At 36.7% G+C, this 18,747-nt stretch overlaps 1 protein-coding gene across 2 annotated transcripts in view; it reads left to right on the forward strand.

Moving 5' to 3' along the window:
* The first annotated feature begins 1,724 nt into the window (after positions 1-1,724).
* NPFR (Neuropeptide F receptor) overlaps positions 1,725-18,747 on the forward strand; it is a 65,293-nt gene continuing 48,270 nt past the window's right edge. For both annotated transcript variants that reach the window (XM_073079275.1, XM_073079284.1), the window contains exon 1: positions 1,725-2,128. In XM_073079275.1, the coding sequence (XP_072935376.1) occupies positions 2,108-2,128 (21 nt within the window). In that variant the 5' untranslated portion in view covers positions 1,725-2,107. The remainder of the gene's footprint in view (positions 2,129-18,747) is intronic.

Genomic DNA, 18,747 nt, shown 5'->3' on the forward strand with positions numbered 1-18,747 from the left:
ACGGTGATGATATTTTAATAATTTCATTCTGGATTAATTTTCGCCCAAAATTCCATGAATAAATGACTTCGTGTAAATATACGTGACGGAATATTTATTTTAAATATAATTATTTAATATTATGATATAATTATTTTAGTTCATAGCTCAGGTTTACTCGGAAAAGTTAAGTAATGTCGACACCGGTCGCAAGTTGGATGGGTGACCATTAGTGCCTAAGCTTCCGTTGAAAGGTCTTCCGTTTCTACAAAAAAGGTGAAATGACTAGAACATCTATAATACGCCATAGACAAACACTAAGACAATATAGATAAATAAACATCCAGAAACAGAATTTATATACTTACATGTCTGCATGGCCAGGGGTCGAACCCGGGACCTGGTCAGACCTATATGTGGACCGCAGATTATCGTATTTCCCTAACACTGAGTAAGACACAGTAAGAGATAGAACGAATCCTTAAAATGCTAAACTTGTCTTCCATAATTCATAAAGATATTCAGATCTTTCCACCTACTTGCATATTGAAGGCTGATTTAAATATGATATGAAACATATCTACAATGCAACACATGATTTTCATAAAACTATACAGTGACATTTTACAATGTTTTGTAAACTAGTTACCACCCGGGTGCATGGTTACTACCGACCACTGTAATACCACTATGGATAACACAAAAGTCCTACAACTTCCTTTTTTTTTGTTAACGAGGGTGAATCCTTCAAAAGGTACCCGGTGCCGTGGGAGCGACGCAGGGTTTCGTGGGATTCGTGATCTTGGCGCTCGCCACACCGTCTGGTGTGCACGACGGTTTGCGACCACACATACCGCTGTCCTTCCCGGGTTGCTGGCCGGGCGGTTTGAGTTCCCCCTCTTGCCGCCCGCAACACCGAAAGCCTCCTTTTAGTCGTCTCTTACGACAGGCAGAGGATACCGTAGCCCTATTCTGGTCCCAGAACTACAGGGACATACTACTACCTATACCTACGTCCTACTAACATATTCCAACTTAGTTCGCCTAAACTATGTTCATTATACGTTCTCCTTTGCCACGGGCTTGAACCAAACTATGCTTGGTAGAACCATTTGTAAGTAGACTCCGGACGCATTAATGCGACACCTATTTCTGCTCAATAACAGTGTTAAGCGCTGGTGAGTTCATTTCGAAAGGTAAGTTAGATAAAAATATTTATTTGGGACTCTCAAACTTCATCCTCAGCGGTAGTAATGCGTCTATGACTGGCTTCAGGAAGCAATTTAATCTTATCTGGGGTTAGTTGCAGATTTCCATAGGTAGCAATGGCCAGTTACTCATACCGGTGGGCTACGTTTGCATTTTAATATGTAACGGGTACTCACGATACGCGGTTTTATTTTTTTATGACACTAGATATTGTGGACACCCATGGATTTGCATGGATCGTGGTCACGGCGAAACTACATAACATATTAAAATACAAATACACACATATTAAAATGTTTATATTCCACGATAATATTAGGCTAAAATCATATATGTTTTCATGGCTAGATCAAACCTCTAACCATCCAAATACCAATACGTATACCGTTACACGCGCTATCCTGCGACATAAGTTCCACCATACGAGTATATTCACCACGCGTGTCACTATCGCCTCTACAAATTTCGTTACACTGAAAATTCGCACTGTAGCCACTGAAGCTACGCTCAGATGCCAGTTTCATTTCAGCCGTAGATGGGAGCACACGTCTCTTTCTCGCTCCTATCGTACGTAAAAACTTTCAGTTTGTGTCTTACATTTTATTTTCCACAAAAACATTCTACTTATCTGTGGTCTGGAACTGATTTTAATTTAAAAATAAATCGAGTGACATAGAACATTTATATTCAAATATTTAAATGGACGGATATTCGAACGTTTTACGAATGTAATTTAAATTTCAAATCAAATGGCTAGTATTTGAGTGAAGTGATTGTTTTTTTGTTGTTTTCGAGTTAGTAAATTTAGTTCAAAATAGGTGACAAGATTTCATATGGTCCAGTGTTAAGTCTTTGTAATAACGGCGATTTGAATTGGACGTTATGTTTCTATCAAATCCGACGGATTCTAACCATACTGATGCCTTATTATAATGAAATGGTAAGTCTTATTTTTTTATTAAAAATTAAGTAGTAAAGGAGATTGCAGTCTGTTGAAATGTGATTGATTCAGTATAATTCGACCGGTTAGGTACTCATAGCATAAAGCAGTTCTGTTTTTGGCGAGAGGAAGTGTATACCCGCTGTCGTATGACATATGAGATGGCCATCTTAAGTCCGTTATCATTAATTAATCTTTACCTATTTTTACTTACCATAATTCGAAGATTCAGAATTATTACATAGAAAAATTTACAAATTTTGAACTTTAGTTAATTGGTCAAGTTTTATAATTATTAATGAAAAGCCTTGCTGTTCTGAAGTAGTGATGTACCTATCTGTGATCCGTGAGATATATGGGTTAGTTAAATATTTTTAATGGCGGTAATGACCATTTACTGTATTTTTGTAGCTCTTTTTTGTTTAATAAAAATCGTTAAATCTTAAAATTTAACATCAGTTGTGTAAGTTATGTACGTATACATTTCACCTGAAAGTAAGTCACTGCCATCCATAGAATTCAGCCATAAATTCAGGCATGGTGAAACGTTATGATTTAAATAATAATATTATGTTAATTACAATTTTTTTTGTTATCGATCACACGACGTAATATATTATAACAATGTTATTATCCGGCGAACCACATACCTATTAAACAGTGTTTGCCACGTAATTACTGAAAACTCGAGAAACAACAATTAAGAAATTATTTCCAAATGTTTCATAACTGTGGAGATCGTCAAAACGTACCAAAAACGAAATTACAAACAATTTTCACAATTATTTTTTTTCGTTTGCAAAAAAAAGGCACTAAGCTAATTCGTCTTACATATGTCCTTCTGTGAGATGTTACAAGAACTTGTATTCTTCATTGTTTACGAGTGTTCTAGTTCTGATATGTTCTGGTTTGAAGGGTGTAAGAAAAACATACTTGTCCGAGCCATTCCAGCTTAGTCCTCTGGGGTAGCGGCGCATTTGTGGCCGACCTCTATGGTAAATAAAGTCCGTGTTTTGTTATACTAGAAATAAGTTTGGCAATGGTACCTGCTCGATTGACCATCACTGATTCTACCACCTGTTACAGGTGGTATCAGTATGAAGCAGGCTGAAAGATTGTACATGAAAGTCATGACAATGTCCGCTCTACATAAAAGGCTTTTGTACAAACTTAATTTCTTTGAAAAAATGTGTTTATCTAGCATGGTTTGATCGTTATTTAATTAAAAGTTTCATTTTAATTAATAGAGGAAAGTGTATGGTAATTATTAAACTGACGAGGGAGAGAAAATTTGCGGTTTAAAACTAACGGATCGGAAATAATATTTGTACTAAAATATTTAACTAACAAAGTAATAAGTAATAAAGCTATAACAAAGTAATAAAGTTTAAAGGTGGTAGAATACTTTGTGGTTCAACTCCGACGGCACCACCGCCACACCTATTTCTACCTAATAACAGCAGTGTTAGGCGCTGCTGTATTCCGGTTTGAAGGGTGTGGTAAGGGAGACAGACTTTTCCGAGGCGTTCCAGCTTAGTCCTCAGGGGTAGCGGCGCATCTGTGGCCGACCTCAGGTAGGAATATCTAATCCTATCTGGGGTTGATTACAGATGTCCATGGGCGGCAGTAGCCACATCAGGTGGACTGCATGCTCGTCCGCTATTCTTATATTATAAAAAAAAAAAAAAAAAAAAAAAATGTAGCTAAAAATAAGTATCGAATGCATATTTTATTTTGGTTATACTTTGAAGTGAATTCCAAAATTATTTGGAAATACAAAGTAGGTAGAATATATGTATAGTATCATCATCAACACATTGATGTCCCACTGCTGGGCAATGTTAGATTTTTTTATATAGTATTGAAGTTGACCTGTCTGACCTGAGTTGACAGTTCACCTGATAGCTTAGCTGGTCATTGTCGCACATAGACAACTATAATCAAACCCCGATAGATTAGGATACCACCTGAAATGACTGAGGATTAACTTGGAATTTCTAGACTATGTTTCCTAAGCCACACCCTTCAAGTCAGAATACAGCACTTAAGACTGAAGCAGAAGGCAGAAATAGATGTGGTGATGGTAAACTGATCTATTTAAGGAAGGCTATTAAATTAGGTTTAGCAGATTTTTTAGAAGTGGAATGTACATATTATTAAATTTAGACGAAGATATATTTTTTAAAATAATAAAAGCAGCGCTAGATTGAAAGTCGTACTTAATCGTAGGGTTCGAGATTCAAATCAAATTTTGAAGGTGGTTGAAGAACCCTTTGTGGTTCGACTCCGGCGGCACCACCGCCACACCTATTTCTGCCTAATAACAGCAGTGTTAGGCGCTGCTGTGTTCCGGTTTGAATGGCGTGGTAAGGGGAACAAACATTTCCAGCTTAGTCCTCAGGGGTAGCGGCGCATCTGTAACCGACCTCAGGTAGGAATATCTAATCCTATCTGAGATTGATTACGGATGTCCATGGACGGCAGTAGCCACTTACCGACTGCATGCTCGTCTGCTACTCCTATGTTATAAAAAAAGTGAAAATTATAAATCTGCAATCCGCCTGATGGTAAGTGATTAATTTACAGCAAAGTCGCGGTAGGAAATTAGTCTTAAATATGTCCAACGGATATTGCAATAAACATTATCAATATTTTCAAGTGTTATGTCACTGCGACTAACATAATTGAAACAGCGTTATTTACAGCTAGCTGTAAGAGATAACAGTCGTAAAAGGCCGATACATATGACGTACTTATACTTGTCGTTTTATTGTGGCAACAGCTGACAAGTTCAGTGAAGCCTCCATGAAACTGTATGGGTGTTGTGTGTCTCCTTAATATACTTACTTCTGCCCTAATAACAGTTAGTTAGGCGTTCCAAAATGCCCTTTTATTATTAAACCTTTTTAATTCTGCCTACTGACGATAGACATTTGACAATTTCTGCCTATGAGGTTTTTGATCTTTGACAGCCAAAAATTGGAAAGAGCCTTCTTAAAATATATTTCTGCTTTCTCAACATTAATATGTAGATAGTTTATATACTGCTGTGTTTTTTTTTTATAATATAGAAGTAGCAGACGAGCATGAAGTCCACCTGATGGTACGTGGCTACTGCTGCCCATGGACATCTGTACCCTAGATAGGTTTAGATATTCCTACCTGAGATCGGCCACAGATACACCGCTACCCCAGAGGACTAAGCTGGAACGCCTCAGAAAAGTATGTCTCCCTTACCACACCCTTCAAATCTGAACAGAGCTGTGCCCAACACTGCTGTTATGAGGCAGAAATAGGTGTAGTGGTGGTGCTGCCGGAGTCGAACCACAAAGGGTTCTACCACCTTCAAAAGGTTTCAAGGCCTTTCAAATTGCGCTCGTTATTCATAATCAATCTATCCAATGTTTTTCTACCAAAGATAGACATCTATGTATTGGACATCGTCAAATTCCAATTTTTGCCAGGCAAAAATTGGATGGATTGATAGTTAATAATCGGTTCATTCTCTGTGGCCGACCTTAAGAGAAGTTAAGACTCTTATTCTATCTGGGATCGATTATGAACATCGACTGGTAGCAATTGCTTCTTACAATCAGGTGAAATGTATGCTCGTTTGTTACTTCTATAATATAAAAGATAACTTATCAAAAGTAATATAAAATACAGTTTAGAACATTTACACGCGAAACATTTGATATCGATTATCAGAATAACATGAACAATTGTCAATCGGAGATCTCGGATTAAGATTAGATACTGAAGATTTAAACTTCCAAAGATAACGTTTCATAAACTAATGTATTAGGTATTGAATAGAATGCTGACGTAATTTAAACCTCATGTTGTAATGCTGACGAGAAACCAGTAGAGAGTAAGTGCATCTACTCGTTACTAAAACTTAATACAGCGAGTAAACGTGTTGAAGGTGGTAGAACCCTTTGTGGTTCGACTTCGGCGGCACCACCGCCACACCTATTTCGGCCTAATAACAGCAGTGTTAAGCGCTGCTGTGTTCCGTTTTGAAGGGTGTGGTAAGGTAGACATACTTTTCCGAGGCGTTTCAGCTTAGTCCTCAGGGGTAGCGGCACATCTGTGGCCAACCTCAGGTAGGAATATCTAATCCCATCTGGGGTTGATTACAGATGTCCATGGGCGGCAGTAGCCACTTACACTCAGGTGGAGTACATGCTCGTCTGCTACTCCTACATTATAAAAAAAATAAAAAGTATTGCTGACTTGTACTTAATAACCTTTAACTTTGACAGACAAATGGTTTAAATCGATGGATGTCATGATAATTTGCTCAGAAGTTCCTTATAAGAGTATAACGTAGATAATTGAGTAAAAATAAGTTTTTGAAAGTTCATACCCTAAGGGGCCTTATCATAATGATGACTGAATATTAGCATATTAGATACTTTTATGAAATACTTTTTTTTATTTAATATCTTTGGAATATAAAATAATTTGTATAAAATTGAAAGGTCTTCGAAAATGGTTATATTCGGTGTTAAACACAGAATTTTCTTTAAAATCACCGTTATTTCTTACTATTTATTGTTTGTTTTGCTCTTATTATTGAGCTCCCAAATAAAGGAATTCAAGAATGTTCTCCTTATCTCTGTGAAATTATAGTTTATCGCTTCGTCGTCACTCGCTTTAGATGAGACAGTTATCTAATAACCGATACTCACTGCTAATGTCATTACATACATGCGCCACACAAAGGAATGTCTTAATCAGGTTGCACATAATTTCAACTAATTACTATTTGAGTTGGAAGTGCTAATTATACACGGTAGTAGAGTAGATTCAATTATATTACTAGTGTGACATATTATTGTCAATGAAGCCTTAAATTTAACTTGGGATCCTATATTTATGTGATAGTCGCAAACGATAATATATAACGCTTAATACATAACGCTTTCTACACTCACAGCCCCACACTAGGATTCCCTGTATCGTGGGTGCCATGGACACACACAAAGACAAATACACAAACACCCAAACCCAGAAACAGAAACCCAAATTCATCATTTAGATTTCGGTCTGGCCGGGGATCGAACCCGGGACCCTCTGCACGTCAGACCGGTATGGTGGCCGTTCCGCCACGCGGGTCGTCAAAAATATATATTTACCTGATATTAAGGTCACCCATAGACCCATAAGATAGGTATTTGTAATAACCCCAAATAGGTATTGGGATCTAGATGATTTCGGCGGATGACATAAGCATTGATATCCCCAAGCCTAAGTGAAGACGACCTGTTTAACTATTTGATTCCCACCTGAAGTCAGCCACAGATGCGCCGCAGATGAGGACTAAGTAGGAATGTGTCAGAAAAGTGTCTCGCTTTCCATATTATTTAAACCAGAACACAATAGCACTTAATACTGTTCTTAATTGGCAGAAATAGGTATGGCAATGTTGGATCCGCAGTCGAATCACACATGATTCTATCTCTTTCATACCTTCATAACATTAGACCAGTAGACCGCGTTTAAAAATGTCGTTGTAAGTCGAAATAGTGTGGCAGTAGCGCAGTCGAACCCCTAAAGGTCATATCATCTGAAATCACACTTAACACTGATTGGATTCTTAACCTATTTCGTTTTTGGCAACTGGCTTGAGTGTCCACTTAAAACAAGCATATTCACACTCGGTCCAAGTTTTCACATAACTATTGTATAATAACAAAGACGGCTCTGAAAACTTTGAACATAAAGGGACAATACAATAGGGAATTGTAATTTCACGATTTCTAGGTACACTCTCACTATAAGCAGTGATAGCCTAGTGGTTAAGAAACGCGGCTTCTCGATCGAGGGGTCCGAGGTTCAAATCCCAGGCACGCACCTCTGATTTTTCAAAATTATGTGTTATTAATTATCACTTGCTTAAACGGTGAAGGAAAACATCGTGAGGAAACCTGCATACCTGAGAGTTTTATTAAAAAATCTCAAAGGTATGCGAAGTCTACCAATACGCACTTGGCCAGCGCGGTGGACTATGGCCTAATCCTTCTCATTATGAGAGGAGACCCTTGCCCAGCAGTGGGACGTTAATGGGTTGATGATGAGGTACACTCGAAATTTCTACTTGAATAGCATACATTTTGAAATTATTGGGTTACTAGTGAAATGGAACATGATAATTTGAGTGCCATTAATTAATTAACATACATCGAATACCAAATGTCAAGAATTCATTTATAGAACAGTTTTATTTAACATTTTGAACATTTTTTTTATAATACAGGAGTAGCAGACGAGCATGCAGTCCACCTGTGGCAACCGCCGCCCATGGACATCTGTAATCAACTCCAGATAGAATTAGATATTCCTACTTGAGGACGGCCACAGATGCGCCGCTACCCCTGAGGACTAAGCTGAAAGGCCTCGTAATAGTATGTTTCCCTTACCACACCCTTCAAAACGGAACACAGCAGCGCTTAACACTGCTGTTATTAGGCACAAATAGGTGTAGCGGTGGTGCCGCCTGAGTCGAACCACAAAGGGTTCTACCACCTTCAAATTTATTTAGCAATACTTTAAACTACGTACATAATTATATTCACATGTATAAATATTTAAGAACTAAACATGAGGAACAAATTATTATGAAACATTGAAATATTATTAAATAAGACCTAGGGAAGTATTGAAAAAAATTCGCCTTGTCCTGTCACATCACATTACGTTACATCTCGTCACGTCACGTTAGATCACAAATTACGTCTCATCACATCACATATGAAGTGTTTTTATTGCGTACGTATATTCAAATAGAAATAATACTTAATTACCAAATATTAAGGTAACCTAAATCATTACTATAGTACTATTTACAATGAAATTGGTAGCGGTTAGTTCAAAATCTGGCACAGTTTCGTTGACCTTGTCATGTATCGTGATAACCCTTATCCCCTGTCAATTGCATAACTCGTTATCTAACAAAATTGTTAGGCACACTATTATACATCTCCCCTACTTAGTAAATTATAGTATGTGTCGTATCTCTACCAATCTACACTGCAAGTGTATCTAGGTTGAATATGAAATGGTAGATAACAATATCAATTTTCTTTTATTTATGTAGTTAGAATTTTGTTTTAGTAATTTGAAATTCAACTCTCCTTCTTAGAATCCAAGGTTTGAACTTAGGCATGTTCTTTGCGGAGTTGAAGTTATGTGCACATGACAAAGTAATTTTGACTTTCTTATAAGATTAGCGGAGACATCGTGACAAAATTTTCATGCCTCAGATTTTTATTAAAGGTGTTCAAAGATGTGTATTTTCAAAATTCTGTAGAAGGTAGATTGCACTTCTCATTCTAAGGTGAATAGATCTTTCATGGGTAACTGTATTCGCTACTACAATTAAATACCCAACCAAATTTGGAATCTCACAGAAAAAAGTTCAAACATGTCGTTAAACAAACGCTATGGAAAAAAAAACGTACTATAAACTAAGTGATTATTTGACTGACAAAACGGTGTGGTCTGAAGCAGTTCCAGCTCCACATGTACCATTAGGTTAAGTTTAACATTAAAAAACATATTTTTAAAAGATGTGTGTTATGGAGTTTCTTTCGCCGCTTCTTCTCCATAACGAAACACCTTGTGAAGTGGTAGTAGTTGTATTGACATTCAAAAATTTTTCTGTAAATAACCTATTTTGAATAAAAAAAAATGATTTGATTTGATTTGATTTGAAAAATGAGGCAGTGCTCACCAAGAAGTTGAAGATAATGTGATGTGAATAAAAAAGATGAAAGGTATGGCACAATCATTCTAAGTAGAGACCCGTGTTCAGCAGTGAGACAAAGTTAGGTTGATGATGATGATGATGATGATGATTGATTTCGTACCAATTGCGTCCCATAAGAACTAAGTTTAATGCCGCTTTTAATATCTTTAGCCTAACACCCGTGAAATATGAAATACAAAGCATTAGTCAATCATTTGTCAGTCACACATGTAGCTTATATGGAAGTTGATGAATGGAACGGAATTCTATTCTAGTGGAAATGAAAAAGTATGTAATTTATTGCCTTCATATAGAAAGACTTATGAAAAGTTACTTAGTTTTGTTCAAAGCTGAGCTTGAAAATCTGTCGAATTTGATTCATAGGTGTGTATGGTGTGTTAGCATTTATTTTTACAGTTCTACATAGAAGGTTTTATATGAAAGATTTTAAATGGTAGGTATTTTGCATAGTAAGGTGCGTGTGTGAGTGCGCGTGTGTATGTGTGTGTGAAAGAGAGAGAGTGCACGTGTGCCTGTCTGTAAATAAAATTTTCCTTCAATGTTAATGCAAGTAATAATTAATGTAATAATACACTCACAACTTTTTCAAAAACCAGTGATGCTTGGGATTAGAACCTCGGACAGTCAATTGAGAGGCCGCGTTTCAACCACTAGGCTATTACTGTTATCAAAGGATCAAATATACCTAACCGGAACTAAAGTATAAATCCACGTTGGATATCAACTCGACGTGGCGCAGCGGTCACTGGTCTGACGCGCAGAGGATTCTGGGTCCGATCCCAGGGCAGACATATGTAAATTATAAATTAAGATTTCTGTTCTGATCTGGATATTTATGTATTCATCCATGTATATATCCATGGCACCCACGATACAGAGAATCCTAGTGCGAGACTGAATGTACAAAGTTCGTCCGTCCGTCCTATCCTGCTTAATAGTAGTGATAGAGTGTCAAGTATAAATAATCTAAAAAAATATCAGGTGCACTGCATGGACGTAAAAAACGAGAGGATATAAATAGCGATTCGTCCATACTTCAACGCCAACGTGTGGTAGGTAGTTGACAAGAAACATTAATCGACGGACCGTTCGAAACTAATCTACTTTTCTAAGTGTGTGTTTCTATGTGTGTGTGCGTGTGTGTGTGCGTGTGTGTGTGCGTGCGTGTGTTAGTTGTGTGAACGCGTGCGTGTTTGTAAGCTCTTAGTAAAATCTACAAAAAATAACTTATTCAGAACAGAAATCTTAACTCAAATTTTAAACGTCCGTCTAGGGATAGAACACATTATTAGTGTCTAGTCAAAATCTAACCGAAATGGTATTCACTTCATCAACATCGAATATAAAGCCATGAAGCGTTCCAATTTAGTCCTATCCTCCTTTGTCCTTGAGTGACAGGCACGAATAAACTAAAAAGTTATCAGGTGCACTGTGTGAAGTTGACAAGAAACATTAATAGACGAAACGCGCGAAATACATCATTTGGACATCTGTCTGGTCAAGGATAGATCTCTGAACCTGTTGCGTTTCTGATCGTAACTGCCATACCTACTTCAAATTATGATGCATCAATTTTCCTTCGCGGTCATCGCAAGTTTTGATTACTTTATAATACACACAGCTTTTTGAAAAATCAGTTGTGCCTGGGATTCGAACCTCGAAACAATTGAAGCCGCGTCACTACCTGAACTAACACTTCTGTCGAAGAATCGAATCTGCCTGACTGGAACTAAAGTACAAATCCACGAGAATATTCAACTACTTCCCTAGACTAGACTGACAAGCATAAATAGCTAAAAAGTAAGCTAAAAAGTTATCAGGTGCACTGCATGCACGTGAAAAACGCGAGGATATAAATAGCGATTCGTCCATTCTTCAACGCCAACGTGTGGTAGTTGACAAGAAACATTAATCGACGGGACGTGCGAAATGAATTTACTTTTTCGAAACTTGTCTACCTTTTGATGGAACGGTGGTGGAGATGCAATTTATTGTGGAAGCTTTGCAAAACGTGAATATTGTTGTATTAAAACTTTAGAAGGTACTGTTATCAACGGTAAAAAATTTCAACGTGAAGGTATGACTGAAATATTTATTTCTGACATTCTGAACGCTTGTCACTCGGACTCCCTTTGTCTTGAGTGCCTCAACTCACACATAGATGAATGATCATGAATCATGAATCACAGATACGTAAACACATAAAGGAAATTCAGATTTATAGATATTTGTATGACCAAGAGTCGAACTCGGAACCCATTACGTGTCAGACCGTATAGCAATTGCTCTGCCACGTAATTGGTTGAATATTATATCAAACGGTCAAAATTAGAAATCCAAAATATTTTAAGGGACATTTGTGAACATTTCCAATCAGCGCCTGATTGGATATGTATGGGAAATACGTAAACAAATACAAAAACAGTCATCTTTGTCAAAACGTAAAAACTCATACTAAGGGTACATATCTGAAATGTATTTTATTCGTATTTAGTGCTACTTTTGAAATGTTATATTTTTACCTGCAATCCATTTAATTATTTGTTATTTGATAACGGAGGGTAATGTTTATTGAACTTATGTATATATGAGTCATTCTTTGGCACGCCCTACATCCCACATGGCTTCAAACTGATGCGTCTTAATTTTGGGAGTGACATATTAAGTATACATGCATATTTTAAATGAAGCAATCTAGTTTTTGTTGTTTTACTATTTTTCTAGTAAAGAACATTTATCTTATTTGTGAACGTATAAAATGGCCAAACAGATGTAAGGGTTATAAATTTTCTTCACGTGAACTATTTCCTGCAAAGTTTTCTTTTAGAAATTCTCACGTAGTTCCTAACTCTCTCGTAAGTTTTTTGCATCTTCGAAAGGTTTAAGAAGTTTTAAGTGGAAAGTTTTGTTGTGTGTGGCTCAGTAATATTGTAACTCCGTTTTCTATACTTATAGGTCCTCGACACGTCTCTCGTGGTTCGACACTAAAGACACCACCGCTACACCGATTTCTGCCTAATAACAGCAGTATTAGGCGCTGCTGTGTTCCGCTTTGAAGGTTTGCTTAAGCAAGCCATAAATAGTTTTGCTTGCCACATCCTCGCGGTCCACCACATCACTCGAGGCATTCCAACTTAGTCCTTAGAGCACTTCTGAAGACTAAGATAGTCGCCGTATAATATGAGTCAGCATGCATCCTAAAAATATATATGGCGATGTTACCTTCCCAATCGAACCATACTTGGTTCTCATCAGCAACCCATTACTGTCCCACTGCTGGGTCTCCTCTCATACTGAGAACGATTAGGCTATAGTCCACCGTGCTGACCAAGTGCGTATTGGTAGACTTCACATACCTTTGAGATTATTATTATCTTTTTAAATCTCTCAGATACGCAGGTTTCCTCACGATGTTTTCCTTCACTGATTAGCAAGTGATAATTAATTTCTAATACGCACATAACTTTGAAAAAACAGAGGTGCGTGCCTGGAATTTGAACTTCAGACCCCTCGATCGAGACTCCGAGTTTCTTAACCACTAGGCTATCACTGCTCTACTTGGTTCTACCACCTCCTATATTATCTTCTAATACGTTAAGACTTGTCATCAATTATTAATACAGAAAATCAAACATTATATATTTCCTAATTTTAGTACCTACTAACAGTACTAACAAAATGGCAGTGTTTTTAACACGCTTTTATTAGCTTGGGTTGTACGTTTGTATGTACGAGTATGTACGTAACAGTAACGGAATCTTTGAACCCGATTTCTATCCACTTTGAACGTTCAGTTTAATTCAAAATTTTGAAGAATTATCAAGAACCGATGACAATACACGATTTTAATAATTTTGTACCATTGTCCTTATCAATATCCTCAGGATTAACGATTTTCGAGGCGAGAGAAAGCGCCTTATGGAGCGTTCAGGCAAAGTTACTAGATTGATTTTTAGCTTTGGAAAATAATAATGTTATTTCCCTATAACTCAAATGTACTGAAACATATCTATAATGCCATCTTGTAGAATGATTTTTATGCGTGTTTTTTAATTTTTGAACTATATTTATTGCTATTCAATTTTGTTTTTATCTTATGTATAAATATCAATGAGTCTGTCACATAAAATTCGTAATATTACACGATTCAATTTTAACTGGATACAGTAATAAAGATAATCTTATCGAGGAAACACGAGCATCTGGGTATATCAGGATGTTACGCCCACATATTTTAAATTCGGAGTAGATTTTGATAATAAATAGCGTTAATGTAACTGGTATAGCATGGTTGGAATAAAATGTGTATACATGTTTGTTTTAAATCCGAATGCGGCAAAAGGCATTAGGTATTTCGTGTATATATGTATGTACGTATGTGTGCATGCATGCGTGAGATGTGTGCTTGTGTGTGAGTCGATTACTTTGGTATAGGCTATGGCCTAAGCGGCTTTAATTTACCACTTATAAATATCATTATGATTCAAATTTGTTTTGGTAACTCATTATTCCTTACAGGACTGATGATGTTTTCCAAATTGCATAACATCAGCAATCTTGGCCTGGGATTCGAATGTTGAACCTTACTAAGACATTTCGACGTTTAAGATGGGTCTTGATAGGTGCAATGTTATCACAATCCATATGAAGTCATCAACAAATATAATCAGATCTAACAATAGCTCGTATTATCATCCGTTTGAAACAATAAACAATTTAATCTTAATCTTTCGTCTCCTAAGCTGATACGTGATAATAACGGCTCTTTCACACTTTGCTAAATTTAGAATTTGCAATATTTTTTCGATTGTCAACCATCTGTTATCAGGATATTTTGGTCACATTGCTCGTTGAAAGTTATTTTTAGAATATTGACGTTGCAAACGTGCAGTCAAACTAATTGTAAATGGCTACTGCTGTCCCCGGCATCTATAATCAACTCCAGATAAGATTAGAGGCCTACCTGAGGTTTGCTACCCTTGAGGATTAATTTGGAACGCCTTGAGTAAGTATGTCTCTCTTACCACACCTTTCAAAGCATTTATACGGCTCTTATTCAGAAATACGTATGGCCACCGCCATTGGAAGCCTTTCGGAGTCAAACTACAACTGTACAATCGTTTTCTTCTTTCGAGTTGCAGGGGGAGTATTACCATCAGGTGGGCTGCATGCTCTTCGCATCTTCAATATAAAAAAATAAAACTTTTGTTAGATATCTAAAACCTTCGATAAATGATAAAATATGTCAAGATACCATTGATAAAATAGAAGATTTACCTGTAGCAGCAAACAATAATATGTGCATTGTACAAGTGTATAGTCCGCGCCAAACTGCTAGTCCTGAAGTTGTTTACAAACATACATATATACGCTAGAAAAACATTACCCTCCAGTCGGCTAAAAAGTCATAAAGAGATTGACTGATTGTTGTTTACATCAAACAGATTCACCAGCCACCTACACAAATGACTCCGACGAAAACCCTTTTGACCGCTGCCTACGGAAAAGGGTAAAAAATCGAAATTTACAGTCGAAATCGTTTCAATTACTTCGTGGGCGGTTTAAATACATCGGACATTGAGTGTCCACGTGCCTTCCTCCACCAATCAAACCTACTGCCAAGAGTGGAGTGAAAGAAATCCAGCAGTGGGACATATTGGTAAAACTCTGTAGTTCAAATCCGGAGGCACCGCCACACCTATTTCTGCCTAATAACCGCAGCGTTAAGCGCTGATGTGTTCTGGTTTGGAGGGTATGGTAAGGGAGACCTGCTTTTCCGAGTCGTTCCACCTTTGTCTTCAGGGGTAGCGGCGCACCTGTGGCCGACCTTAGGTAGAAATCTAATCACATCTTCTTATTAAATTCAGTGGTTCATGGGCGACAGCGGCGACCAGCTGAACTGCACCATCGTTTTCTTCTTCAATTATAAAAAAAGTAATTAAATTTACACGTTAATGAAAAGGCACATACGAGTATGCTTATCTATTAATCATTAAACCGTACAAGTGACTTGAGAACACAAAGTAGATATCATGAGTGTTAATTGGTATTAAAATTGATAAGCTCATTAATTTTGTAAGCGCGTAGATAATCCAAGGCATCTGTTCAGAATCACTCCCGGTAACATTATCTATAATTAACTTGTAATTAACTATCATTAAATATTACTAAAGATCGAAATTTGACAGTTGCCACCTACAATAAAGACAGACTTCGATTGTAGTAAAGTAAAGTAAAGTAAGAATTTGGACAGATTGATTATTAATACTGGTGATAGACTTCAGGGGTAGCGACGCATCTGTTTCGAACCTCAGTTAGGTATCTAAACTTATCTGGGGTTGATTACATTATATGGGCGGCATTGACCACTTACCGTCAGGTGGACTGCATGTTCGTCTGTTACTCCGATATTAAAAAAAAAAACAAGACATAATTATGTTTATCTATTAATTATTAAACCGTACAAGTAACTTGAGAACACAAAGTAGATATCATAAGCATTAATTGGTATTGAAATTTATAAGCTCATTAATTTTGTAAGCGCGTAGATAATCCAAGGCATCTGTTCAGAATCACTCCCGTAACGATGTTTATAATCCGAAACAAGTTTCAGAAGCGGATAAATTCGTGAATTTTACATAGATTAATCATGAATTTCGTAAACTACTTGATTAACTTGCTCATAGCTCTTGAAGTGCTAAATACCGGGGTTATGATTCATTTTGTTTTTTGTGTAAGACGTCCCCTATTTTTAACCGTCTTCAAAAAAGGAGGAGGTTTCTCTATTCGACCGTATATTTGTTTTATACGTTGGTTCGCGGATAACTTCTTCGTTAGTGAACCGATTTTGATGATTGTTTTTTTTTGAAAAAAGATATTTCCAAAGTGGTCCCATTATAAGGAAATCAGCGTCTGATGGTGGCGGACCAGAGAAATCGAGGGGAACTTTCGTAGTCCAATATTAGCACCGACTTCGGAAATGTGTACTAAGCCAACATTTACTTCAATTGTTTTTTACTTTGTAGTGACATAGAAGTCGATTGTATTTTTTTGTTACAATTTTTTTTAAGTTTGTGGTACTATGATGACATCAACGCCTCAAATTTCCGCCTTATATTTATATTATAACGAAAACAGAGAAAGCAATATGGATGACTGTGATCATTCATCGTCAGGTGAACTGCACGCACCTATATTTTTTCTTAGCGCTACATTCAAATTTGTAATACTGCCTTATGGCAGGCAAAGGAAAGGTTATCCTTTCGTTTGCCACAATAAAAACAAATTGCAAAGTAAACAAAACAAAACAGAGAAAGCAATATGGACGAAGTGAACATACATCGTCAGGTGAACGGCACGCATGTATTTTCTTTTTTAAGCGCTACATTCAAATTTGTGACACTGACATAACCAATTCCTTTGCTACAATAAAAACAAATTGCAAAATAAACCAAACAAAACAGAGGAAGCAATAGGAAGCAATCAGGGTAATAGATAGACACTTGAATTTTTTACAGATAATGTATACCGGTGACTGCTGTAGCAACAAATACTAATAATAATAATAAAATGATGTAAAAAGGGGTCCCTATACAACAAACTGGTATTTTTCGATATTTTGAGAACTGTTGAAACGTTATAGGTAGGCCGTTCAATGTTTCACAATGAATGTCCTTCAATAGCTGTTATAATAACAAAGTCTGAAAATTAAAAAAGTAAAGTTTTCGTGGTACTGAACCTTTCGAGTGCGGGTTCGACTTGCACTTGGCCAATTATTTTTCTAAGGGCTACACATTCAAATTTTTAATACTGCCATAACCCAATTCCGTTGCCACAATTAAAAACAAATTGCAAAGTGAACAAAACAAAACAGAGGAAGCAATAACTACACATTTGAACCGTTTAGCGGAAATATTTCAATCACACAGGTTTACGCGATTTCCAATGAAAACATGGAATTGAATTTTTTGAAGTGTGAATATTTTAAATAACTGTTTTTGTTTACGTTAGACCAGTTTACCGATTCGTTTTAATACCGTGTTTTGGTGGAGTATTATCAAGTGAATGTAGATTCTAGTTTTGTTGGATCTCGCCCTGGTGGTCCGGGGTTCGTATTTTAGACAAGTAACTGTGATTTTTGGAATTTATATGATTCAACAGGGAATTGAAACATACGAGTAGTAAGAAACATCAATACATTATTGAGTCTTCAGAAAAAAGTTCTCATAAGTATACAAGATCCACCCGATGGTAAGTAGCTATTGCCGCCCGTGGACATCTGTAATCAACCCCTACTTGAAGTCGGGCATAGATTTGGTGCTATCCATGAAGGCTTTATTTGGACGACTCGGATAAATATGTGTCCACACTCTTCAAACCGGAGCAATACCGCTTAACATTGATGTTATTAGACAGAAATAGGGTTCAAAATAAGAGATTATATAGGGGATCCACGCCCAGCAGCAGAACAAAAATAAGTTGATAATGAATACTTATAGTTTAAAAACTAAAAACCACGTTAAAATCGCACAAGGAAAATCGTTAATCCTAATTCCTGGCGATCCTATTCAGGTAAATGAGTTAAAATTAATAAAATCGTGTATTGTCATCGGTTCCTAATAATTATTCAAAATTTTAAAATAATCGGACCATTCAAAGTAGGTAAAAATCGAGTTCAAAGATTCCGTTACATACATACATACATACAGGTCAAGCTAATAAAAGCGTGGTAAAAAGGCCCTATAGTATAATCTAAGGGCATTACTCCTTTCTGCCAGATTTCCATGTGGGTAGTTTATTGCTGCCCCTATATTTTTATAGGAATAAACGGGGTTTACAGGATACA

The sequence above is a fragment of the Epargyreus clarus genome, unplaced genomic scaffold (genome assembly GCF_041222505.1).
Source record: "Epargyreus clarus isolate Ecla_fem2 unplaced genomic scaffold, WU_Ecla_fem_2.2 ptg000002l, whole genome shotgun sequence".
NCBI classification, from domain to species: Eukaryota; Metazoa; Arthropoda; class Insecta; order Lepidoptera; family Hesperiidae; genus Epargyreus; species Epargyreus clarus.